At 39.7% G+C, this 20,772-nt stretch overlaps 1 protein-coding gene across 2 annotated transcripts; it reads right to left on the bottom strand.

Annotated features, from left to right (window-relative positions):
• Positions 1 to 820: 820 nt before the first annotated feature.
• On the bottom strand, positions 821 to 19,645 carry ak2 (adenylate kinase 2). Of its 2 annotated transcripts, XM_082522329.1 has the most exons (7): positions 19,441 to 19,645; positions 17,134 to 17,259; positions 14,782 to 14,892; positions 13,819 to 13,913; positions 10,568 to 10,640; positions 6,105 to 6,324; positions 821 to 1,082 (listed from the first exon to the last, which is right to left on the bottom strand). In XM_082522329.1, the coding sequence occupies exons 1-7, from the start codon at positions 19,537 to 19,539 to the stop codon at positions 1,075 to 1,077; spliced, it is 732 nt and encodes a 243-aa protein (XP_082378455.1). In that variant the 5' UTR covers positions 19,540 to 19,645; the 3' UTR covers positions 821 to 1,074. The 2 variants fall into 2 exon arrangements, with proteins under 2 accessions (XP_082378455.1, XP_082378454.1); XM_082522328.1 differs by lacking the exon at positions 821 to 1,082 and having other exon boundaries at positions 2,448 to 6,324.
• Between the last annotated feature and the right edge of the window lie 1,127 nt (positions 19,646 to 20,772).

Below are 20,772 nucleotides of genomic sequence, written 5' to 3'. Positions count from 1 at the left end.
ACACATACTTTAGCTCTATTAAAGGTTGGATGGTAAGTTTCATCCAACCTAATGAGGAGACGTCTTTGATGTGTCCCTGACAGATTTGCGCCTATGGTCATGGAAACTCTGGCTCCTCTCACCAAGCTGAGTTCCACTGTGCTGTGCTCTGAACTGTGGGGGGTGATTATTTATGCCTTGATTTCATCATATTTGGATTATTATAAGTGTTTCTGTCAATCACTTTTACGCACAAACTCACCGATTCTTACCAGATTTGTATTTCTTTTAATAAAAATAAGCCATTTTATGCAGTATTTAAATTTATTTTACTTTGACTTGTGGTCATTGCGCCGCTTTAAAAACAAACAAGCTTTTCCTCTGTTTAACTGAGGTCCTTTTACTGTATTGAGCAATTTTGTCATCCTGTATTTATTTTACTGAACTACCTTTAGGCTATTTTCTATATGTTGTTTTCAATTTCTGAACTTCTGAGATAAATTGAAAACATCTTATGAGCAAGTCCAATTTAGTGTATTTCTCATCATTCATATAGATCCTCGATCCTTCAGACATCAGTGTGTGATATGTGGAACTGTTAAATAGGAAGTCACTTCATTCCTCATTGCACACCATTACTGATACCCTGACTTTAACCCTAACCTTTTTATGTGTCACTTCAGGTTATGATATGTCAAACGACAAGCAACAAATGTGCGGACACTCGATAGAAAATATGCATGAAATGTCACGGTACTCATACACGATATTTTATGATTTTATTTCTCGGATTAAAGGCCAAGTGAATTTGAGACTGGAGTGAAAAACAAAATGCACAACATTTGATGATTGTAGAAAAGCAGGAAATTTATTAGAAGGGAAAACATGAGGATTGTGACAACAAGATGGCTTCGTTTATTCCTGTCATGATCTACTTGAAATAGAAATGTGCAACAAAAACCCCAAAACAACCTTAACTTATTCAGTCTAAGGAGTCCCCTCTTATTGCCTGCCCCTCCCCTCCGTTTTTCTGCCCACCTGAGCTGTTTGCCAGCTCCAGTCCTTCGCCTCGGTGGGCATGACGCAGCTCTGAACTCAACCAGCTGGAAGACAAGGGGGAGAAGGAAAGAAAAGTTTTGAGTGAATTTCTAGAGAAAACGTAACCAGGCATGACTTCAAAAACAAAGCTTCCTCGGTCAAACAAAATGTACCTGCCTATCTCACAAGCCCATAAAAAAATGCATTTAAGGTGGACAAAAACATCCAGACTTCGAATCAGATTAAACTATAGCACGTGTACATTTACAGCTTTCAAAGAGTGACAAAACGCATTGGAGGCATCACAAAGCACGGCATGGAATATTAAGGTAAATTTAGCATGAAATAGTCTCATTGTGTTGAGTAACAGTCTGAAATCTGCCTCCCGGGAGCGCCGAACATCTGTTGTCGTTTTTCATCACAACAGCCGGGAGAGACTAAAAATGCATCAGCATTCAAGGGAAAGAGGAAGGTAACACAGTCTGCATGCAAGAAGCTCCTACTGAACACCAGGTGACTACAGAGGAAGGAGGCGGCTCCAAAGGTCAAGGAGGAACAGAGGAGTGAAGGATGAACGCATCCACTTAACACACTGTTTGCTGCTACAACTACACATGTTTCTTTTCCAACTATTTATTTATGAGTGACTTATGTATGTATGTATGTATGTATGTATGTATGTATGTATGTATGTATGTATGTATGTATGTATTGTACTATTCTTAGTTAGTGTATTGTCTGTCTTGTCTTAATGTTGGTTTAAAATGGAGCACTGTAACAAAAAATAATTTCCCCCAGGGATCAATAAAGTATTCTGATTCTGAACGCACAAAGAGGATACAACAGGAAAACCTAAAGGCTTTGTTGTTTGTAGAAGAACATTTTTAGAAAAAAAAAAAGTTTTACAGCTAAAACTGCTTCAGCGAACATAAAAATAAGTGGAAACTACAGAAACAAGATGAGATGAAACGAGATTAAACAGTATTCTTTGGAAGTCTCTATTTAGTGTGAAGGCGTTCGTTTCTTTTACTGGTTTTCCTTTTAGATCACAACTGTTTGATCTGAAACAGCCACCATCAAAACAAAAACAAAAGGTTAAATATAAAATACACCTTTTGGGAGCTGCAGAAACAAAAAAGAACTTAAAACATTTCCTTGTAGTATCTACTGTTAAGGTTTTTGCAATCGTCCTTCAGCTCATGTCTGATCCTTGTGACGTCACACAAAGTGATGTCAGTGCTGAGAGCCTGAAGCACAGCAGAAACACAAGTTTAAAAAAAATAAAGTTCACAGTTAAAATGTAACTTTTGATTTCCATTTTCAGACCTCTGAAGTAAAAAAAATAAAAATAAACAGGCATCTTTAGAGGGGAAAAAAGGAGCTTGAGATGGCTTCATTGTAAAAAGCCATTTTCATACGAGTATGATTGATGTGTGTTTAGCTCACGACTCTTTAATGTGGAACTGCATTGTATATCAACCCTGCAATAAGTGATTTTGTGCCACTTAGGGGCAGCAGACCCAAGCTGAATCACTATACACACTGACATACAGTAGTGTCTTTTCCTCATTTTCTGTCACATATATACAGCACACACTGTTGCAAATACACACAGCAAGCTCATTAAATATGGCCCGAATTTCAACTACTGCACGCATGTTTCTCCACACATAGCACATATTCATATCTTTAAAAGTCCCCAGACTTCACACAACTCCAATTCAGAGATGTTTCTTTGTACTCCTGGATCTGTTTGAAGCCATTGAGAGGAAATGTGTTTCATATAGTCTTCTCAGGCACGCAGAAGCCCCACAAAACTGATGCTCAAGCCTTGATTATGAGCTGATAAAAAAATCAGGAGATAAACCGGCTCAGTTCATTCAGTGGATGAACTGAGCCCAGTTTAAGGTAAATATGAAACTGGAAATTAGCACAGCATGTTCCCTTTTAAGTCGATACAGTGACAGTAAGAAAACACTTGCTTCTTTACACATCTTGCAGCCAAAGAACATTCAATCATTTTTTAAACTATATTTTGGTCTCGACCAACTCTAGAGGAACCATCTTGCTCTTTATCTGCTAAACATTTAATTCCAAGTCTTAGTTATCTGTAGCTGTACAGGTAGTAGGTTTTGCATGAACAGATCCCTGCTTTGGCTGAAAAATTACACCTCAAGAGTGGCAAGGTGATTGTGTTTTATCATAAAATCTAATCATAGCCGCTAAAAGTCTTCATGTCTTCCCAGAACTCTTAAAGTTTGGTCACAGTTATTTTAGGAACTAAACACCAGAGAAAAACCCCAAGAGTGCTTTTTTCTAATTACCCATCGGCAGTAAACATGCTGACTAAACTGAAATGTCAGTTATCTGGTTGCGAATCAGTCATCACGGATTCAGACGTGAAATTATCTGACAGATTCTTGGAAGCGGTTCGAACTATTAAAATTCCAGGATCAGCGTCAAGGAAACAACATGTTGGAACCAAAACTTTGTAAACGCTGCAAAAATATTACTGGTATTAACAGGCTGAGCTGACATCATGCCAAAAAGTGAGCATCCTGTTTCACAGTTAAGTACATAGTGATTAAAAAATTAAAGGTATTACGACGTATTAAAGATGAAGTGTGTTCTGGGAAACAACTTGGGGGAAGGAAGTGTCCACTTTCCACTCCTGATTCATCACTTCTGTAGCAAACTATATTAGGAAACACAAATGAGTCTTGTTCTACACTTTCCCACATATCAATAGATCACTATTTCTGGATCCACTGTCAAGCTGTTTCCCAGCTCCTGCAACCAATTTCTCTAGACCAGGGGTGTCGGACTCCAGGCCTCAATGGCCGGTGTCCTGCAGGTTTTAGATCTCACCCTGGATCAACACACCTGAATAAAATGATTAGCTCATTACCAGGCCTCTGCAGAACTTCAAGACATGTTGAGGAGGTCATTTAGCCATTTAAATCAGCTGTGTTGGATCAACGACACATCTAAAACCTGCAGGACACCGGCCCTCGAGGCCTGGAGTTCGACACATGTGCTCTAGACCCTGCCTGATAGTTGCATTCCTCCAGGCCTCTATCTTTAAGAGGGATAGGCATAACTACAAATCTTAGGACTACTGCTCATCAATCCAGTATTTTTATCATTACTTCCAACCACCAAATGATCCAAAACTGATAATGGTAATTTCTGAGCTGCAGATCAGATGATGGTTTCAGCATCTCAAGAGTTTAATAATGTATACACCTTTAAGACCTTTAAGGCTTTTAATCAGTAATCACATTTATATATTAGATAACTGATCATTTAGTTAGTGGTATGTGTGCCTCAGGCTGCTGGTATAACACACCTGGAGCAATTCCAAATGAAATACAAAACGAAAACTGTGCATTTCTCCGTGTGTGATGGACTTCTACTAAACATTTTGATAGGCTGCTCATGTTTTTGCCTTTAAAGGCAAAAGACTTGTGGTGACAAGTACTTTCCAATATCACCTCTAGTGACGTGCAATCATACTTTTGAGCTTTTCTCTCTGCCTGCGTGCTGCACCACACCCACCGCGGGCAGCAATGTGTGGATGGGAGGCCAAAACTGAGAGAAAACGATGGTGTGGACGTAGCCTTAGGTAAAGCACAATGTCTTCTGCATCGAAAACAGAAGTGCATTAAGGATCTTTATCAGTAACTGAGGCGGTCAAAGTGTGAAGATACAAGCTATTTTTTTCCTTTAAGCACTGAAAGCAATACCACTAATATGAGAGCAAACTGATGTTCCAGTCTTGATCTGCTGACTCTGTTTAAAAACATTTTAAGTCCGTGTGTGTCAGACTGAGCAGATTTGTGACTGGTTCAGCTAACATGCTGGTGTTTTCACAGTTAGCGAGGGAAAAAGGCCCTCTGTGGAAAAATACGCTGACCTGACTGAAGTACACGAGGGAAAACAGCTTTAAACTCACACATAGGTGCATAAATTGTACTGCAAAACTCATTTTTGTATTTTTGGCAAATGTCGGCATTAAATTGATGCTAAACAATGATGCAACTTATGTCAGGTAAAGCTCAACTTATAAGCAGCGTTTATTTTTTTGCCATTAGAGTTAAGTGGAAATCTGATTACCAGCGAGTCTCAGAGACACAGATGGCCTTGAGAAGTTAAAGCAATACTAAATATAAAAGTAGACTTTCAATCATACCCGTGTTTAGATCTGAGCGAGTTGTGAGTATCGCTGTTGATGCAAATTGCAGCAGTTGGGCACTACGGGGTTTTAAAGTACCTTAATTGTCTACTTGAGTGCGTCATTGGCCACGGGGCCAATCTGTGGCCAAGAACTCACCCTCCTGTTTTCAGAACACACCTGAGGCTGTTGCCACAAACATTACTGTGCCTCAACTTTCCCCCTGCACCCTGCTGCAGAGGTTCAGTCTGCAGACCTCTAACATCAGAATATAATTCATACTATGACACACTCCACTTCCGGTTTTGCTTTTTCTTGCACTTCAGATGCATTCAGGGACAAGAAGGAGCAGCAAGTACAGCTGGTTTGGAAAAACAGAAGATCTAATCTAACATTAGGAGAAAAGGTGAAGAAAAAAAGGCAAAGCCATTGATTAAACAAGAGCAAACCTGTCCAGCAAAGGCAAACAATATGCAACAAATGTCAATATTTTCAAAATGCGCTCTGGTGAGGAGCATCTATACAAACATGCACGGCGTTCTGCACTGCTTAAATGTCAAAACCTTCTCACATCTCTACGGTGAAAAGCAGCAGTGTGGTGCTAATCGATGAGCTCTATTTTGGCTTCTTCTGTGATGAAGAGTAACGAAAACGATTCTACATCCGCTCTGTTCCTGTAACAATGATGATGCATTGCTGCTGAATTTCTTGAGCCGTGACGGCACACCGAGTCTCCATCTTCCCCGTTTACACTTCAAAGTTACATTTTGTTGCCACTCTGACACTCGATCCACTCTTGTATAATCTCCACCACGCAGGGGGAAAGAAAACAAAACCAAAACATGAAAACAGCCAGGTGAAGGGCAATGCGGCAAAGAAGGAAAACTTTAAATGAAGAACACTTGGTCTTTACAGGCTGTGGCACGAGCGGGCATTTCCGTGGCGGCGGAGAACGCGGCTACGATGGAGGCGAAGACTACGTTTGGGTTCTGGGCAGCGTCGACGGCCGTGTGCAGACCCCTGGCACTGTAGTACTGCACCAGAGGGGACGTCTGCCGGTGGTAGGCTTCCAGGCGCGAGCGCAGGGTGTTCTCGTTGTCATCGCTGCGGCGGATCAGGGGCTCACCCGTCACCTGAGTGCAGAGTAAAAAAAAAAAGAAAACACATAAGACGAATCAGAAACTGTGTTCTTCTGAGTTCGCAAAAATTTTTGCTTTATTTAAAAATAAAAAATTGCATACAAAATGTAAAGCACGTTAAAAGTAGAAATGCCCGACAACACGATCGGTTGTGCAAGAACTGATTAAAAAAAAATGTAAATATCACATGACTAATCCAAAGTGCATACAATTTTACTTTATGAGTTATATTATTGTTTCAGTCTATTTTATTGTACAGTCTTTACCTTCCAACATAAAGTGAGTTGATGCACATGTTGTTGTGATTTGGTGCTATACAAATAAAATGTAATTGGAATGTAATTAAAAAAAGTAATATCTGATTTAATATAAAACGTCCTGTATTTAACTGTAAATTGTACAAATGAACTGTTGCATCGGAAACTGAGCAGATAGCGTTCGACAGTTTTCAAAGCGAAAGTTTTCTCAATTTGTGCTTGGTACAATATTTCATCAGGGGAGAAACCCCCCCCCCCCCCCCACCACCACCTTGTGAACACTTGATTTGTTGTTTCCGTTTCAATACTAAATATAGTGTTTCACCAAACATCTTTCAATTAACCATAAAAGGCACAGCACCAATGAGTTTTCAATCCAAATTGTTTTTTTGTGTCAATATAGTTAAAGGCAATGCATGTGCATGCACAAATAGGACTGGCATTAAGCCCTGGTCACTCATTGACCATTAAACATTGCTTTTGTGCACTGGGATGTCAACATAGCTACATGATCATTCGCAGTCAGGTTTCTACCACGTTGCCATAACTACAAAAGCTGTTGTTCCTCAAACTAATTTTTTTAAAAAGAAAAAAGAAAAACAGCAGAAACAGGAATCAAAGCACCGACTTAGGATCTGATGTTTTTCTGCAGAATCTCTCCTTTAAGCTATCGCATTAATCTCCCCCTGTGCTGGCTGTGAGTCCCTGTGCTCTGGCACTGATGTACGACAACAAACACTTGCAGAGACAGACCTGCTTGCAGACTCAGACTCGTGCCTGCTGTCAGCACCTGATTACAAAAGCTGGGAGTTGAACGACAAGCCGAAACAACTCCAAGGTGCAGCAGCAGTCATGTCCCACTTTTGAAACACTCGTGTTACACAGTACTTGTGGGTCCAGTCACACCTGACATTCATTACATGTAATGTTTCATGATTACCACATCACAACAGTGCAAGGTGCAAAATGTGTGCTCAAACGACACACACACATGAACCAGCTTGGTGCTAGTCTCTGCTACATTAGGTTCAACAGCACCTTAAACATCTGCACACACAGACTGAATTGTTGCAATTTTCACTAACGCATAAAACTGTACAGTCGTTGGAACGTCAAGTATAAAACTCAAAGGAGAAACTGAATAATTAAAATTAAGTCTCTCTGCTGCACATTCCTTAATCCACAGAAATCTACTCATGGAAAAAACAGGAGACAATCTCAGGAAAACTTCAAAGCTCTCTACAGTTGTTTCTCCGCATCTTCAACAGCAGAAAGAAACATGAGATTATAACTTCCAGTTGTATTGCTTCCCCTTTTTAATGCATGTGTGCAGACGGAGCACGGTTAGACTGCCAAAAAACAAAAAAACAAAAACAAACTTCAACTTGAGTTTATTTGAATAGCAGACACTTCTAATGTGACTCATGTCACTTTATTAGTAACAGGATGTGTGAAAATGAACATCGAATACTACATTTCAAAGAGGAAACATGCCTCATGTATGCAAACACAGTTTTCTACACATTAGTGGTTCTTATCTAACATTCACACACACTTATACTCCAATGAATGCATTGGAGAACAACTTGCCCAAGGACACTTTTGGCATGCAGACTGAAGCAGCCAGGTATCGAACCACAAACCTTAAACCCTCCATGCACATAAACACAGGTAGTGTTTGTAATTTGGTAGTCCTTGTTCTGCCCTACAGCCACCTGAACTTGTTTTCCACCTGCAGCACATTCTGATTAAAGAAGCCCTCCAGTCTGCTGAAGAGCAGACAAACAATTACAGTCACAGCTAAAGTGCAGGTGGAATCTGAGAACGGTGGACTGTTGAATCAGAAACTCTTTGTAAAGCAGCCAACTGATATCATGGACTACCACAATGGAGACGTAAAGAGTGGAAAAGTGTTTAAGGAAAACGTGAGAAAGGACACACTGGCTGGCAGGCAGCGACTCAGCTTTTGGGTATCGGTGAAGACCTGCTAACTGTTCATCAAGTTTGATTAAATTCTGACAAACACTGCAGGAGTACTGGTTCTTGTGACGCGTGGGTGGATGACAGATAGCTCATTTTATAAGCTCATCAGTCCTTAACATAGATGAGCTAAATATAAGTCAGCAAAGAGACTTGGGGAGGTGTTAAGCTACCCGAGCGGTCTCTGTATGATAAACCCAGACATGGTCAACGCCATGTCTTCGTCTACTCACACACTGGTTGAACTCTACTTTGAAGCACACCACCATCTCACACTATTAATATAATTAAAGAAATGAAACTCTTTGTTTAAACCATTATTATTAGTTATAATCACAATTTCTACCGTCATGTTTCTAGAAAGCTTCACACTGACCTTTTTCCAAACTCATATTAAAACAGCAAATGAACTTCAGGTCTTTTTTGGTAGGCGCATTTGTGCGTGAAATGTGTTTTTAATCATCATAAAATGAACTTTTGCCATCTGCCAGGCTGAAACAACTTGTTAGCATTTTTAAAAATCAAGTTAGTAGATGGCCTAATACATGACCTTTGGTCTTTTATTTAGTACATGTGTCATAATCTCCTGTTGCAATAGCACAGACAAGAAACTTCTCGCCGTCGCCACACAAATTTTATTCAGTTGCTGCCAGCAGACAAGTTCCCACATGCAGAAAATAAAATGAAGGAGTGAAGTATTCAACCCAATACTGAGTAACAGCCAGTGAAAAGTATTTGCCCCCTAAACCTAATGACTGGTTGTGCCATCAGCAGCAGCAAGAACTGGATTTAAGTGTTTGTATAACTCGCAATCAGTCTTTCACATCGCTGTGGAGGATATTGACGCACTCTTATTGTTGCCACATTGGAGAGTACAAGAATGAACGGCCTGTTTATGGTCCTGCCAAAACATCTCAATCAGGTTTATGTCCGGACTTTGATCAGGCCACTGCAAAACATTTTTTTAAATTTTTGAGCCAATAAGAGGAGGACTTGTTGGTGTGTTTCAGATCATAGTCCTCCTGCTTAACTCAAGTAACCCAGGGCACAAAATGATGGCTTGACATTCCAGGATTTTCTGGTCAGGAGCAGAATTCATGTTTCTATCAGTTACAAGTCATCCAGAGCCTGAAGCATGAAAGCAGACCATCACACTACATCATGTTTGTCTGCTGGAATGGTTAAAAAAATAATAATAAAATGCCATGTCCATTTTACTTCACATGTAACAGGATTCAAACCTTTACAAAGTTTGACTTTTGTCTCATCAGGCCACAGGATATTTTCTCTAAAGTCTTGGGGATCATCAAGATACATTTGCTAAATATCAGACGAGCCTTTTTTGTTCATCTCCCGTGGATGCCACTTTTGCCCATTCTCTTTCTTATTGTTAAATCGCTATGTTGGTGCACCACTGTTCCAAATTTGCTCCACTTTCGGATAATGGCTCTCACTGTGGTTTGCTGGATTCCCAAAGCCTTAGAAATAGTTTTGTAACACTTTCCAGACACAGACTTTGTTTCTCGGTTGTTTCTTTAGACACATCTTTAGGCAAGACGTGTTGCTTGTGATCATGATGCAATCTTTTAGCCTACTTTGCTTTATCAGAGAGGTTGAAGAAAAATCTGGTTTATCACAGTTAATTCATGATTTTGGGGGGCGTCATTTACTTTTCCACACAGGGTCAGGTAGGTTTGGATAGCTTTTTTCAGGTAATAAATGAAATCATCATTTAAAAACAGCATTTTGTGTTTATTCTTGCCATCCTTGCATAACATCAACATTTGTTCCAGTTGATTTGTTTGCTCCACTCGTTTGTGATACATTTTGTTCTTTAAGAGCAGATTAGTGGCTCTATTTAATTGAGAAAATGTACTGAATAATCTAAAATGCATGGAAACACTGATCTAAATCTTTCTGCTGGTTTCCAGGCTGGCAGTCATTTTCGGTGGGTGGCAGTTTAGCCAGAAATGGTTTCTAAGTGGGTGGAAAGTACTTACGTCATCCTTCATGGACTCTTTGGGGGGGTTGAACTCCTCGTGGTAGGAGCGGCCGCTCGGCTGATGAATTAGTCTGGGGAAACAGAGGGAAGATGGTAAGCGGAAGCAGAGCACAGGACAAGGACGTTAAAGAAATCAGAGCAAGAGCGAAGGAGGTTTGACAACCACGGTGACTCATTAACTACTTAACTGTCCTTTTTTTCCATCCCACATGATGCCCTTGTCCTACTTGGGCTTGAAGAGGCAGCAGTCTCTTCAAAAAGGACCCCCACAGACAGAAAGATGACTCTCTGTAAACTAGATATGCTTTCTACTCAGCGTGACGTGTGAATAATGTGGAGTGGGTATAGTGAAGAAAGGGGACACAGATGAATGTCTGAAGAGACGTCTGCGTGTGGGTCAGCTTCAATTCAGGGCTCAGAGTCTCATACTGAGTGTTCTGAGACTTGTTTTGTAGATCATTAGACGTATTAATGTACTGCATAAGAACAAAAGTAAAAGGAGAGAAACACACCAAAGAAAACAAGAAGTAACAATTATAACTTATTTTCCAGTTCTCTCTCATTTCAACATGTACAGCTTATGCAAACATTAGGTCAGACCAGAAAGTAACACATTTCTGTTTCAGTTCACCAGTGCTGACTTTCTCAACAAAAGCTGAATGCAAATCTTGTAACAGTATGTATAGCAATGTAATAGGGATAGAACGAGGAATGAATAATGATGAATCAGAATTCAGAATAACTGATGCATTGTTTTGAAATGTACCAGAATAAACTCCATTACTCGCATGCATTTCCAGTTTACTTAGATGTGAAGGTCACCGAGGTTCAAAGTTATACAGCAACACCACAGGAGTTACGTGTAACCGCACAACCCTGTGGTGTTGGCGACATACATAGGTGACACGCCACCAAAGTTCATCAATCAGACATTGCAGCTTTCAGCAGACTAGCATTCTGAATATAGCTAACTGACAAACCCATGAGTGCATGGCTGATTACCAAATTACTACATAATCCACATTAAAGATGTTACTTTAGTAAACTTTCATTTATAGTTACAGAAATACAAAAGGTAAAATTCACAGCACATTAATATGAACATCACAAAGTGCTTCACAAAAAAATGATAAAACTTTAAAATGAAATGTTACCACTTTGAATATAATTTGTTCTACTGATATTCAGTTCCTAAACCATGTGCGGACACTTATTGGAGCTGATATACTGACTATGGATGCCCTATTACACATTCAGCAGATGCAGACTGACATTTTGAATGACGTGGCCACTCTGTGAATGCAAGCATTAAAATCCATTCTTTTGTTAGCTTCTTCCTATGATTACAATAGCTGCCTCTTCAGCTGCAAAATGCTGTGTGTTCATCACCTAGTTGCCAACTAGGGCTGTGCGATATGACCAAAATCTCATATCCCGATATAAGACATCTATCGTCCGATAACGATATAAATCACAAAAATGTAACATTTTCTGTAAATTCTGTGAATCTCGGGCAGCTCGACTTGTGTGAAGTGTTTCCAGCTGCGTGTCGTGTACCTGGAGTCGAGTGTTTTAACTGATGTATGAAACTATACATTTTTAGACATAAGTTGTAACGGCCGACGTTTTCTTTGTATTTATTACACAGCGTGCTGCGGGGAAAAGCCTGTTCTAACGTTTGAGTCTAAGGTTTATTTTTTAGCACCTGGCGGCTCTTTTTTGCTTCTCATCCGTAAATACTCTGCATCTTTCATGTGATTCTGTTTATTTTGAAAAGTCTCAACAGGATCTTGAGCTTTATTGTGAAAGGTTTATGTGGAAAATACACAAGCGGACACGCGGTGGTTTTACTGTTGTTGTTGCTAACGACAAGGCATAAAAACAAGCGCTTGTCCGTCTGTAGTGTGGTTATATAAGCGCTACATAAGAGAAGGAGAGAACTTTAAGAAATTAATATAGCCACTACAGTGACCATCAAAACGATGAGAAAATATTGCCGTAAACAGTTTATTTTGCGACACCACAAAACAAACGATAGCGTAAAATGAAACGATAGACGTTTTTAAATCGTCATCCGATATATATGTTATATCGAACAGCCCTATTGCCAATCCTATTTTCTGTTTAGACACAGGCTTATTAGCGGTTAGGGAATCAACAAAATCAAGAGACTACTCTGTGGGCTCATCACCTGGTAAATAGTAGCTGTGTTTACATTGAAAATCTTAATTGTGGCTGCTTGAGAGCCATGAATTAGATCAAAGTTATTCAGATATTAGAGTATCATGTTTTTTCTCTGCACACGTGTCTCTTTAGAGTTAAAATCTGGAACCAGATCATAGAACCTAAAGAAGGAAAGAAGGTGATTGGACTTCTCGGACGTTTTACGTCTCATTCGAGAACGTTCTTCAGTTCTAAAACCAAATGGTGGAGAGTACAAAGCATTTAAAATCTAGTTGTTGACCCACTATTGATCATGTGGCTCATCACATGGGTCAAAGTGTAAAAAAAAAAGGCATAAGTCATTATCAGGCTTTCTTTCTAAGCTCTTTAGAGTATCAGCCAGGCACTGAGCAGCTGTGGTATTCAACATGTCCCATCAGGGACGGACACGTCGACTTCTCCAAGAATTGAATCTGCAAACCTTCTTGCTGCAGATGCTCAATCGCCTACAGGCTACTTTTTGCTAATCATGTGCGTTCATGCTCCATTTCTCCTTAACATCATCTCACTGTCCCAGAACCTCCCGTCCGCATGAATCAATCTACTCTACCTGAGTAGGTTTAACACGCTGACAGAATGAGGAGCTGCTCACTCGAAGGAAAATCACCAACTTGCCCTTATTGTCCACTTGCTACCCACCTGAGAAATAAACCACACTCTTTCTCTGGTCTTGAATAAATCATTTTCTGTCATATTTCTGTCAGTGCGCCCTGGGCACTGACGAGCCAATGGTGAGACTTTTCTAGTCATCTTACTACATGTAGAAGATTCCTAAAAGAATCTCTGAAAAGCTGTTTATATTACATCTTAGGTGTGAGTGTAATGTGAATACAGTGATTTATTTTACAGCCTCTGTCAGTGCGCCCCAGGGTGGCTGTGGCTACAATGTAGCTTGCCATCACCAGTGTGTGAATGTGTGTGTGAATGGGTGGATGACTGGATATGTAAAGCGCTTTGGGGTCCTTAGGGACTAGTAAAGCGCTATACAAATACAGGCCATTTACCATTTACCATACTGACTCCCACCTGCCACAGATCCTGCGAACCAGCAGAGAATCATCGACGGAGAACTCGATCACAGAGTCCAGCTTCTCGTCTCTCTTGTCCAACAAGTCGTCCAGCTTGAAGAGACAAACACAGGAAGTCAAACATAACAAATCTGCTGTAAAGTACAAACTGACTTTTTTGACAACCGACTGTATAACACTACTGTTTTCAGGTTTATGTAATTAAACTTTAATAAAAGCTTTGTTTTTCTCTGTGAAGTTTGAAGAAACTTAAAGTAGATAAGGACAATGTTCACAAAACCCTTTTAAACAGATTAATTATGCCACCTAAAACTATTTGCATCCATTAATTTTAGCCTGGTTATTCTGAGTTCTAGGTTTAATATATTTGAGAAAATAGTTTTAGAGTTTGTGTGTGTTATCAGTTTGTTAGGAAAGTTGAAACTGAAAAAAGAAAATGAAATGTAGACACTAGAAAAAGTTGCATTTCCTGTGAAAATGCAGTATGAATGCCGTATAGTGGAATCTGCTAAAAACAGCAGAAGAAGCAGAAGTGTCTGCTGAAAAGAGGCGAATAAGCTGAAATTTGTGCTAAAAGAAGTGAAGAAGCTGAAATTTTTGATGAAAAGAGTTGAAGAAGTTGAACGGTCTACTGAAAATAAAATGTTGCCATGAGTAGGATTCGAACTAGGGCCTCCCGCTCTCAGAACGGCTGTTCATCTCACTAAAACACAGCTCACCTCGGCGAGCTAAACTGGTGATCACACTTGTAATAAAAAAAAAAGTATAAAAGTTGTGAGCACCAAAAGCTGAAAAAGAAACCTACCAGCATGCTCAGTTCTCATGAATCAACATTAAAACTAGTTTGTTTAATCTCTTCATTAGCCAATCTGTATTTAAAGTAAAGCAAACTGCACGATGCTCAAGAATTATTAAATCAACATTAAAAACGCACCAAAACACTAATAAATTAAGTCCTCACCATCTCTGCTTGTTTGACCGTTCGGGGGAATCCATCCAACAGGAATCCGTTCCTGCAGGCCGGCGACTCAAGGTTCTTCTCTATGAGCTCCACAACCATCTCATCACTGACCTGCAGGGACACAAAAACTCCTCTTTATCAAGCAACAATATTTTGGCCTTATACATTTATTTCATGTCAATACAAAATCTTTTTAAACAGCAACAGGAAATTGATATTAAAGTGCACAAATATGAGCAAACAGCACCAAACTGTGAGAGTCAAACAGATGGCAGAAAATCACACCAGGAACCTCGGTTACATGCTGGGAGATGAAATGGAAACAAAGAGCTCTGCAGCAGCTGCACAAACATGTGTACAGCGCTGGACACAAATATAGAGGAAAACACACAGACGCCTAGAAATGTTACAGAAGTGAGTTTTGACATTAAAGAGACTTAAGAGGCCACAGAATCACAAACAATTTATTATGATACAGAATAAAATGGCTTTAAAAATCAACAAGATTCTCATCCCAACACCATTTCCCCCTTCAAAACAAAAAAAAATAAAAATCTTGGGGTTCATTGTTCTGTATTAATTTGTGCCTCTCATATGTAAACAGTTATATACACAAGTCAGGTCAGCAGAGCATGTCCACCATAAAAGTATAACATGATTTTATAGGTGAATCTGATCCAGTCTCAAATTTTAAAGTAGTCATTATAAAGTTCATTGAACTTGATTTAATACAACTCGATTTGAATGCTACATACAGATCATGGATTGGAGTGTAGTCTTGATAGTGATCATGCAAGAGCATAAAAAACTGAACTGGAACAGACATCCGCCCGTCCACATCGTGCAGACTTCCGGGGATTTAAAAAATGCTTTTTCACTTCATGCCTCTCTTACGGTGCGTGTTCACACCGAATGTGATACACGCGACCAAAAAGCGCCAGACACCCCTAGCTGGTTGCGTGCACATTCGCACCTCGACGCGTGACCAATGCGAATTGGTCATGCTTCAAAATATGCAATTTTTTACACACGTGAAGCGGAAATGTGGGAGGAAGTAGTGCCAGACGGTATGTTTGGAAGATGGCAGCTGTCAATCTAGCGTTTGAAGAGAGTCTCCCTTCTCTATTTACTGTGGAGAGCAGAGCAGCAGCTTAAAGGACGTCCTCGCCGTACCTGGGACCATCAGGTCCTCCAGAAGAGTGAGCAGTTTGGTGAGTTTCACCATTTGCTCCCGGAGCTGCGCCTGGATGACGGCCGATTTCGGCGGTACCACCGTCTTTCCCTCGCCCAATTTGAGGATCTGCTGTCCCGCATTGGTCCAAGCGTCGCCCGTCTAGACACCAACTACAGGCGCTCAATCCCACCTTCAGAGCGCTTCAGAGTGTTTTATACGGTAGTCCTTTATTGATACCCGCTACCTGATATATTCTCATTTGAAGTCCCAGCGACTTCCCCACAACGACTCTTTTAAGAGCCACCCATAAACCTCTAAAGAGCGATCCTGCCTTTTAAAAATGTTCTTAATAAATGGAGCTTGCCTCCAAAATAAACTAACCCCTTTTTATTCTCTTAAATAATTGGTCTTCACTATGTTCCTATATCGTAGTCTATTTTTTCTTTAGTATAATATGAAATAAATTCCACGTGTCAAGTTGTCTGTCAAGTTTGCTGTGTAGTAGAACCGAGACATTAGTCATTACAAAAATTTCAAAATAATATTACAATTCTCGGTAGAGAAAGCAGCTGGTGTCATACAGCTCCGGGTGGTTGGCTACGGCGTTGATGAGCCTTTCCTCCATATTGAATGAAGGGCTTTGGCTAGACCTGCCCCTTTGAACTAGGTCAGAGAATCACATCACCAGGTTCCTGATTGGTTGTCGCAGCGCGACTTGACACTGGAGTTCAGATCTTCCCAACTCGAGCGCGATACGCGCGAATGCACAAAATGCACCACACAAACTGCCATGCATATTTTTATTCGCGCTTCAAACGCGTCAGTTGCTTTTTCGCGACGCAAATCTGCTTCTGAATTTCGGCAGGACCCACAGTCACAATCATGCTCCTCCATTGACTTTGTATACCTGACGTTCTGGTCGTGTCTATCGCGTTAGGTGTGAACGCACCATTAGTTTTGTTTTAGCATTATTGTTGATACAGTTATGTGGTTTTAATCAACTCTATTGGAACCATCACTGCAGAAAAGGAAGGAAGCAAGTAATTGTAATATAAGGAAAACATGAGATGTCATCAAAGACTCGGGATGACGAGCTGCAAAGTCAATAAAAACCTCAGAGGAGACAAAGGGACAGGAAGAAAAGTTTATAGAGAGATCATGAATAGAAGAGCAGTTACCAGTTTGCCAGAATCCATCGTCTCCTTAAGCCTCTTGCCGAGCTCGGAGCCTGAAGCCACCATGGCCCTCAGCATGTCTCCAGTAGCCAGGTGGCAAACGCAGTATTTCTCTGCTAGCCGAGGGGCCTGCAGGGGAGAGAGTGTTTTTTAATATGGAACTACTATTCATCACTACCAAACACCAACTGAAGGAAATATTTGGCTGTTGACCTAAACACTGATGAACAAATACTTCCTGCACCACTGACAAATAAAACCATGATGTAGGTTTCTGAGCATAAGGCTCTGAAAAGAAAGTTTTCAGCACCACAGACTGATCTGTGGAGCTCTCGACCTTCTAGACGGCGTAGCTTTCACTTTTTCAACTCATCTGAGGATTAAAGATTAGAAGACATTCTCTTTATATGTTGCAACTAATGAAGTCAAAGGTTATAATTTATATAAGCTCATTAAAATCATAACAGAGTGAAGATCCTTAACCAACAAAGGTGAGCTTAATTCATTTAGACAAGGCCTCAACTGCAGTAGAGCATATGCTGCATAGATGCCAGCAATGTCCAATACTTCAACATCTCCAGCTAACAATTATTTTCACCACTGACCGATTCATACTATTGATTATTCATTTAGTAAAAATTGATAATTGAGGGAATCTTGACATATCCTGAAGAAAAAAAAAAATTACATTTTTAAATGAGCCAGAACCAACAACTATCATTCCTGCTTGTGCACAACATAATTAATCATTTTCCTTTTTATTTTCACATAACGCTGTGTTTTAACTCTGTGTTGTTGTTTTTTTAAATTCTCTTAATGCATTGCGAACCTTTAATCTCTTTTGGTAAGCACACTGAGTGTACATGTAACGAAACGTGTTATAGAAATAAAATTGACGCTGAAGCTTTATTTAAAACATTTGATCGCTCCAATATCGGTGATACTAAAACGGGGTTTGCAACAGAGTGCTTTTGGGTAAACAAAGCACTCAAAACAAATGACAACACTAAACAAATCAGAGAGCAAACACATGGATCTATTCTGACAGCACGTGTCTGTGCTATCAGACACGTCCATGTGCCTGAGCAGAGAGGACTGCACAGTGAACCGCAGGACACAACGACGAAGGTCACACTGAGACAGACATCTGGGTTTCAGCGCTCTACACAGCTGCAACAGAAATCCTACCGAGTTATGTAACTGCGACACTGGAGCCTTACATGCCAATGAAATGCTGAAGAAATTCCAGTTTTGCACAATATAATTCTAAGAAAAACCCACTGATATGCAACTGGTCTTCTCAGACTTCCATCTGAGTTTTCTCCACACTAGTATTTCTGTATGACTGCTGCAGCTCTGGTTGCAGGCTCCCGGGAGGTTTCTCAAGTACTAAATGTTGGCTATTGTTTCTAATTTACAATTGATGTATTTATATGTAAAGATGAATTAGTAAAATCTGAAAAAATTAGAAATGGAGTACTATTCTGAATAATAAAGTTAAAAATAAAAAAGGCAACTGTCTTACCTGGTAAATATTTTTATTGATCATTTAGTTAAGGAATATGAAACTAAATGATTTATTTTCACCACAATTTTACAACAATAAATACAGTCAAAAGAAAATATTTACATGTAAATATCAAGAACTGTTTTCAACATTATTGTGAACAATTCACCAGTCAACAACAACACGTTATTTAAAATAAACCACAGATGCTCCGGGTTTTTAAGGAGAAACAATAGGCAAACTAATTTTAATAACAAGGTATTAAACTGAATCAGCAGGTTTTTATAAATATGGGTTTGTACTTTTCCTGCTGCTTCATATATCATATAAAAAGTTTTTCAGTTGTGAACTTAAAACAATTTTATGCTTATGTAGCCTGTAAACAGCACAATATACTCAATTTATAATAACAAATGTATAAACTGCTTTTGGAAGGAGTCCAGTATTAAACTTATTTCGAAATAGCACCAACAGAAAAAAAAAGACAAACACATTAAAATAGCTGTCACAAATTTGGCTGGTAGAGGTTTCGGTATGCACTTCACTGTGAAGCTAAAAGCAGATAATGCATTGAAATTTCTTAGAAACTCAGACATTAACGGGGTCGTTGTGAGAGTAAATTTTATTATTACATAGAGGATTAGAACATATACCTAGAGATAAAGAGACTGACAGCTGGCTCTAAAGCCTGGCAGGCTAGCATTAGCACCGACCATGCGCCTAGAATACACTACTTATATTTCAGGCTAGCCGCTAACAGCTAATGCTAGCTCATTAGCTCGTCTGGATATTTCTGCTCTCACCTGAGTCCCCTTCCCAGCTCCAGGAGGTCCAAGAAGGATGGCACGAATGCCGTCCTGCACATCGGCTATCGCCTCCTTCAGCTGCGTGCTGGGGGCCATGTCAGGACCTGGGGGGGCACCGCGGCAGAAACTTTAATAAAGTCCGTCGGTGAAGTCCTGGGTAGACTTCAGCCAAGTTGGCTAGAAAAGGAAGGACCGCCGCATTATCTTCCGCTACAATGCATAAACCCCGCCCCTTAGACTAGTGCGCTTGATTGGCTGTCAGACTGCTCTATCACCAGAACAGCTGAATGACTTGCTCAGGGCTCTGTCTATCGCTACCTGTGCCAGCTGATTGGATAGAATTCGTAAAACACCTTGTGTAACTTACGAACAGGGCTTCAATAGAAAATGCCAATTTGTAAAACAAATAAACAAAGCAGAAAAAACAACAACAGAAAAGTATCATAGTTACTTGAAACTGACGTTGAATAAAAAAAAAACTTACCAGAATGAACACTAGAGTGCCACATAAAATAAAGGTTACACATTTATTTGTTTTATCCTTCATAATTAAACATTTCCTTTTGTTTTGCGGATTGTTTTTTTTTAAATATATAATTAGTATAGTATTGTTTAATGGTATTTTAAAATTGAATTACTGATTTTTGTGACTAAATTGACATAAAGTTTACACAAATGTTCACTGTTAAAACTTTTAACAACAATAATTAATATATCAATATATTATTCCATAATTTATCCGACCATCCTCTTCTTAACCAATCCAGTGTTGCTGGGGCATATCCCAGTTGCCACATAGTGTGAAGCAGGGTACACCCTGGAAAGGTTGCAATCTGTCAAAGGGCTAACACATAGAGATGAGGAGTGTCTCTGATCACCCCAACCAGTCGTGGCAGATGGCAGCCCCTTCATGGGCTTGGTTCTGCTAAAGGATTCTTCCTGTTAAGAGGAGTTTTTCCTTCCCACTGACACCAAGTGCTTGCTCATATAGGGTCATCTGATTTTTGGGATTTTCTTTGTGTTTCTGCAGGGTCTTTACCTCACAGTATAAAGTGTATTTAGGCAACAGTTGGTGCAACTTTTGGTGCTGTATAAATAAAACTGCCAAAAAAACGTTCAACACGTGAATTATACTTCTGCATCTGATCTAGACTGTAACTTATGCCCTATATCAAACTTTTGCTTAAAATTCTTGAAAAAAAAAGTAAAAAAACAACAACAAAACATTTGTATAAGTGTTCTCAGCCTTTGTTCAATAATTTGTTAAAGCATCTTTGGAAGCAAATAGATCCTCAGTTCTTTTTGAGAATTATTTCACAATCTTGGCAC

Source organism: Aulonocara stuartgranti, assembly GCF_965226115.1.
Source record: "Aulonocara stuartgranti genome assembly, chromosome: 22".
Lineage (NCBI taxonomy): Eukaryota > Metazoa > Chordata > Actinopteri > Cichliformes > Cichlidae > Aulonocara > Aulonocara stuartgranti.
The sequence above is the reverse complement of the archived record's forward strand: the minus strand, read 5'-3'. Positions and strand labels throughout refer to the sequence as shown.